The sequence below is a fragment of the Branchiostoma belcheri genome, unplaced genomic scaffold (genome assembly GCF_001625305.1).
Source record: "Branchiostoma belcheri isolate BF01 breed outbred unplaced genomic scaffold, Haploidv18h27 scaffold15, whole genome shotgun sequence".
Lineage (NCBI taxonomy): Eukaryota > Metazoa > Chordata > Leptocardii > Amphioxiformes > Branchiostomatidae > Branchiostoma > Branchiostoma belcheri.
The window spans coordinates 73,229-79,924 of record NW_017802935.1 but is presented as its reverse complement, the minus strand read 5'-3'; the positions used below and the strand labels follow the sequence as shown (position 1 = coordinate 79,924).

Genomic DNA, 6,696 nt, shown 5'->3' with positions numbered 1-6,696 from the left:
TATATATATATCATTGTATACAAACCATCCTTTTAGTAATATCATAATAACATAACCACTAGAAAGGGAGAATTCTAGATGATACACAATGAAAACTTACACGTTGTCCTTGAGCCAGTTCTTGATCTTGTTTTCGGAGGCCTTCCCGTCATAGACCAGCTGTTTCTCTTCAAACTTGTTGTGGAGACGTGGTGGGTAGAACAACACGACGGCACTGCAGCGGGAAAGGAACATCAGTCAGGCAAAAGTTTTACAAATTTGTAAGCGAAGAATCATATCATTAGAATTTGAGGTACAAGTAAGTTTAGGTATCGGCCTGGACCTAGCCCCTGCTCAGAAATATTGCTGTCATATGTGCTCATTTACTCACTTACTAGTACAAGCTCTTGTTATAAGTTTCCAATGTACATGTAACCCAACACACTGTGACAGCTATTATTTTACTTGCAACTAATGTACTACTCTCCAAGCAGAGGTTTGGGTTTTGGGTTATTTTTTGCGTGTTTTTAGACTTTTTTATCAGGGTTTCTTTCTTGCACCAGAATTTTTCTTTCACCCGTTGGGTTGGGTGAAAGAACAATTCCAGTGCAAGAAAGAAACCCTGATAAAAAAGTCTAAAAACACAAAAAATAACCCAAAACCCAAACCTCTGCTTGGAGAGTACTAATGTACTACACCAGGAGCTTGTGAGAAACAAGTGCTGAGTTCTACAGTACTCACTCGTCCTGGTATCCGTACTTGTCGATGACATCGCGAGCCTCGGTGTAGGCAAACCTGTAGTCATCACGGTTGTTGTCTGCTGTCTTCAGGAAAGCCTTCTTCAAGTCACTGTCTTCAGCAAAGAAACCTGCAAAGCACAATGTTTTTTTAATGTTTTCTTCTTAATTTGATCAGTGCAAGGCCAAAACACCATTTCTGGGCACTGAGCTAAGTTGGTGGAAGATAGGGGGTAATTATAATGCTAGGAGATGGTGGTGAGCGTTGGTTTTGAAACTGGTGGGTTGTACATGTATAATAATTCCATAATTTTGCCAGTTGCTGGGTGGCAAAGGCAATTATGCTAGCCTATTGCTAGGGTATGCTGGGTACTCTTTCCATGACTCGGGTTCCACAGTAAGAGCTTGTGTACTACCTCATCCTTGTTCCTCCAACAGTGGCCTACAAAACGTAGCCTCCTTTGCCATATTGTTTCAGCAATTGGCAGTATGTTTTTGTGCAGCTCACGGTTTGAAATTATTTGTGTCCATGAGATGTTCAAGACATTTCTCACCATTCTAGTGTATGAGCCATTTAACCTTCTCTCCAGTGTTTTTGTGAGTGTCCAGCACTCTGACCCATAGAGAAGGATTGATTCTATTGCTGCTCTAAAAACAACACTTACCGACGACACTGGCCTCAAAGTTGCCGATGAACTTCTCCATGGTCTCCTTGTCCAGCACGGGTTTAGCGCTGGGTCCAACCTGCTTACGCATGAAGCTCACAATGCCATCTGCGGGTCAAGGAATAAACACACACATAACTTACCAAATCACATTCAAACAGTCAAATCTGTACAAGAAGATCTCTCAACATAAGTGCTTAGGCCAGTAACTGCCCCCTTGCTCCGAATCTCCAAGCAGATCATACGGTGGCAAGTTGCACCGGCAAGGCAGTGTCTATTGGCCAGAGGAGTGTCCATTAACCACCAACTGGCAAATGCATACCAGTACTGTCTAGCTAATGGCCAATTTGATCCTGTGTTTGCAGCCACCAAGACATCAGCTACCAGATACGTTTGATCCAGTGTTGACGTCACATTTCAAAGAAGCCATGTGACAAGCTTCACTGGGTCAGTCTACTGAGGAAGACCAGAGTGACTGGTCGAAAGCTCTAGGTGATAGAACTTTTTTGTGTTGGATCTGAAGTTTTAACTTTAAACTTACTCTGTTCCCTTGGCCCTTGGTACTCTGAGGAGAATTCTCCACCGCGGAAGATCTTGAGTGTTGGGTACCCGCTCACTCCGTACTTGGAACAGGTGTCCTTACCACCGTCAGCTGTGCAATCAACCTGCAGATACATAACAAATTGGCAATGAGATAGTTCTAAGGAAAAGAATCAACTTGGCTAACATCAGAAAATCTGATATTTGCAACTCACTCTTCAACCAGGGATGGAAACTTTTGAGCTTCATTGAGATGTCTGGAAACCAAAATTTGAGTGGGTGAGATGACGTGACAGTTTGGACTCCAACTACGGTGGCTGCAACCTTGCAACATCTGGTTGTCATGACAACCCAATCATGACTGAGTTCTCAGGGCTGGAAATACCGGGTGCATGTGCACCTTAGTACACCCAAATTTGGAGCTGGGCACCCAAAGTTTTTCTGTGGGTGCACCAGTGCACCTATTCCCAAAAAAGAAGTTCGAGCGTTGCTTCTAAAGAGCAGATTTTATGTATGTAATTTTGCTAATTGTGGATCCAAATGATGTCAAGATCAAGTTGAAGATGAAGACCTCACCTTGACCAGGGGCACGGGGGGGTCGTTGTCCTTCAGGACTTTAGCAGCAGCCTCGTACTCAGGAGCCAGCCTCTTGCAGTGGCCACACCTGGGGATGGAACAAATCATTATCATCATCATCAACATCATGCCTGTGGCTTTTTAATCCAGTGAGGTACACTTTGATAACGTACACTCCAATACCCCTGTCCCTTTGTGAGACCAGTGTCTTTCTCTACCAGAGGCTGACAAGTGCCGGAAGCAGTTCTGCTACACTTGAGGAGTATTTAGAGCGCTGCGCACTCCCCCCCCCCCTGCGTGTTTTACCCCGAGGGTTGTTACGCAGTATTACATCAAGATCAAGACGATCTAGCATGGACAAAAGTGCCATCCTATACAAATAGGACAGCACCCAGGCTACAAAAGTGTAGTATGTGGTCTTCAAAGTGAAAGAGGTCTTCCCACTCTACGTCTCCCAGTGGGAAGCCACTGGATTAGTCTACCAGCTGGTTCTACTACTATGAACAACATGCCCTGCCAGGGCGTGCCTATGTCGTCACACTACAGACGAAATGCTGTGTGTTTATTCTGATAAGATGCCAATGTAGGCTTATCACAGAAATCATTTATGCCAGTTGCCATGGCCTCTTGTTTTGTTTTTTTTATCACTTCATCACTACAATATTTCTACATGGATATTTGGAACAAAACTGCTAGTGCTAACTGCAAAAAGGCATTTTGTGTTACTGTGCACTGGTGTTCTATTCGATATCAAAAAAGACGAATCTTCACCTATTATCCCAACCAACCGGGTCAGCTAAGATCATTACAGAGATTAAAAGGTAACAGGATCACGTTACTTCCTATTTGAATAATTTTTCCAGCTCTTGAGATAACATCATCATAACGTCACGCATGGAAAATTATTTTCGGGTGTAGGAAAATATAACAAGCTAATAAACGATAGGACTGTGTACTTACAAGTGGTGATAACTGTATATAATAATATTATAAAATGTCTTTGTTTCGTGTCATAAATTATTTTCTTTATAAAGAAATTTTCAACAAGGCGGCACAACACAGTTTTAGCCCTATGGGGATTTCTATAGTTAAGGACCCCAAAGTGACTCACTTCGACTCACTGAAAATCATAGTAGGGTGCACAAGCAAGGTTCAGATTTTTGATATGTTTAATTTCAGGGTATAGTGTACAACATATGCGAAAATGAGCTCAAATTTGCCGGCTAGTTTTCTTCTCATGCCCTCTTTTATTAGCGCCATTGCGGAGGTCATGGAACTGCAGCCGACGCACAGTACTAGGCGGGACAAGTATCCAAGCGAAAATCTACGCCGACTGAACACGCACCATAAGTCAACTTCTACAGTCTCAAAACTGACATATTCCTCTAACATTTACCACAGGTTCTATCTCGATACCATGCTCAGAACAATCTCTGCACCCTTCTCTAGTATTGTGAAGCACTACTTTGTGCCCGGACTACTTTCGCCCATAAATACTGTGTTGTGCGGCCTCAAGTTTCAGTCTTTTCCCTTGTCGCCCCCCTCCCCCTACACACCTTACTTCTTGGCTCATGTTTTTCGGTTGCAAGCCTAAAAACGACATATCGGTTCTGACCGAGACAAAACGTGACCTAACGATGAAGATTCTGCACAATATCTCACAAGAAAATTAAGGTGTATCATGACATAAAAATCTCGGCAAAGCAAATTTGCCGGTTTTAGGACACCGTGCATGTGTGTGTGTGTGTGTGCGACTCGGATTTTTATAACTCACCAGGGAGCGAAAAACTCCACTAGAGCGACGTCGTGCTCAGCAATACGGTCTGCGAAGTCGTCCCCCGAGTAATCCAGCACCTCGTCGGCGTCTACGGACGCCAAGGCGACGACGGCGAGCAAGGAAAACCACCTGAACATCTTGAGGAGTTGTGATGTCTTAGTGTTAGGGTAGAGAACGAGGAAGTGAGGAGGGGCGCCACCTGCGAGTGACGTGGACCCGGCCTGTGGTGGTGGCGCCCTCTGATTGGTCAGGAGTCAGGTCACGTGATGGTGAGGTGTCCGCCTCTCGTTCACTCTCGTGCCCACGGCAGGATTCTGTCCATTTTGCCTCCGCAAGAAAATTTTAAAACCTACCACACGGATTTTAGAAGTACTTTCCCCTTCACGGAAAATATGTACACTCACAAACACCTTCTCAAGTGCTTGTGAAAGTGTACAGATTGATGAATTGGACAAGGTAGGGTTATATTCTGTATAGGCCTCCCCACCGTCAGCTGATTCCGTGGTGTAGCGGTTATCACATCTGCCTAACACGCAGAAGGTCCCCGGTTCGATCCCGGGCGGAATCATGTTTTGCAATTATTATTATTATTTTTTAACCTTTTGCTTTATGAAATGTACTTTTAATCAATACATTTTTTTTCGCGAAATTCACAAATGGCAGTGGCTTCACTTCCCCCATTTCCTGCCACTGCTGTGAATTTTTCTACAGTGCTGACTGCTGAATGAAATACTTAGTATGCGAACGGAAAATTGACAGTATTTAAAACTACAGAAACAAGCTCCAAGATGAGTCGTTTATTTTCTGAGTGTTAAACTAAAATCAATTCAGGTCCTTCCAATAACCTATTTTTTTCTGTCAGAATTTTGGGCACTTTTGTGTGTGTGAATGTTGATATAACATTGGGATACGTCGATAAAGATTAGACATCCAGGAATATTTTGTAAACAAGGTAACGCGACTCACACAAGGTGATCACATTGATATATCCACAGTAACAGCACCGATTGAGGAACACATTATGTCATCAAAAAACTGTACATTCTCGTTTCACGAAGTTACAGTGAGTCATGTGCATAAGCTGTTAACCTCGCTTCCACTTAGTACGTCGATGGGGCTTGACAATATAGACAATACATTATTAAGAAGTGCAGCTGACTACATAGCAATACCCCTGAGTTACATATTTAACTTGTCCATAAAACAGGGAATTTTCCCCACCCAGTGGAAAATGGCCAAAATACTACCCCTCATCAAAAACAAAGCCCTTCCACTAAACGGTCCTAACAGTCGTCCGATAAGTCTTCTACCTACACTGAGCAAAATGATGGAAAGGATTTGTAACAGTCAAATTCAGTCTTACCTTGTTTCCAACGCCATTCTGTCAGACTGCCAGCATGCGTACAAACTTCAGCACTCTACAGCGAGTGCTCTGGTACAAATGTCCGACAGGTGGTTAGAAGAGATAGATAAAGGTAACCTTGTTGGCGCTGTCCTCCTGGACTTTAGTGCCGCTTTTGACGTTGTGAACCATGAGATCTTATTAGCCAAACTAAAAAGTTATGGCTTTGTCGATTCCGCAACTTACTGGGTTAAAAGCTACCTGGCAAACAGAACACAGGCCGTTTTCGTTAACGGCAGTGTTTCCTCTCACAGAGAAATCAAAAGCGGGGTACCCCAAGGTAGTTGTCTGGGCCCTCTACTATTTTGTTTATACACTAACGATCTGCCCACAGTCGTAAAACACAGCTCTGTAGAAATGTACGCTGATGACACTACCCCATCAGCATCAGGCCCTAACATATCGGAAGTACGGAACTCACTCCAGTCAGACCTGACAAACATCTGGGACTGGGTCCAAGCTAACAGACTGGTGTTAAACTTGGATAAGACTAAGACCATAGTCATGGGCACCCGTCACAAACTCAAACAAAACCCACAACTTCAGCTCGTAATGGGTAACAAAAGCTTAGAACAGGTTGAGCAGGCGAAACTGCTTGGACTGTTGCTGGACAATCAGTTGACCTGGGCTCAACACACAGAGAAAGTTCAATCTAAAATGGCAAGTGCGCTGGCTGCTTTGACTAGATCAAGAGAATTTCTTACAAATGAAACGCTAAAAACAGTAACACAAGCACTTGTCTTCAGTCACTTGGACTATTGCTCATGCATAATGTCGGCCTGTCCGCAATCTCACCTTAACAAACTTCAGATCATTCAAAACAAAGCAGCCAGACTGGTGCTAAATGCCAAGTATAGCTCTAGCATTGACGATATGCACACACGCCTACACTGGTCCACTGTCAAAGAGAGGTTGTACGCAGGTACACTTTCAATGTTCAAGAAAATTCTCACAACCAAAAAGCCAGAATCAATCTACAAAAGATTACAGACAGTTAATGATACTCACCAACACAATACA

General features: G+C 43.5%; 1 protein-coding gene and 1 non-coding gene across 2 annotated transcripts in view; one reads left to right on the top strand and one right to left on the bottom strand.

Annotated features, from left to right (window-relative positions):
• Nucleotides 1–4,517, bottom strand: part of LOC109465434 (protein disulfide-isomerase A3-like) — a 9,135-nt gene extending 4,618 nt beyond the window's left edge. Inside the window, exons 1-6 of the mRNA XM_019762704.1 lie at nt 4,272–4,517; nt 2,498–2,585; nt 1,923–2,046; nt 1,382–1,489; nt 721–847; nt 101–214 (exon numbers count right to left, since the gene is read on the bottom strand). Coding sequence (XP_019618263.1) covers nt 101–214; nt 721–847; nt 1,382–1,489; nt 1,923–2,046; nt 2,498–2,585; nt 4,272–4,411 — 701 coding nt within the window. The 5' untranslated portion in view covers nt 4,412–4,517. The remainder of the gene's footprint in view (nt 1–100; nt 215–720; nt 848–1,381; nt 1,490–1,922; nt 2,047–2,497; nt 2,586–4,271) is intronic.
• Nucleotides 4,518–4,769: 252 nt separating this feature from the next.
• Trnav-aac lies at nt 4,770–4,842 on the top strand. The gene has a single exon. It is a non-coding gene; the product is annotated as a tRNA-Val (tRNA).
• Nucleotides 4,843–6,696: the final 1,854 nt, after the last annotated feature.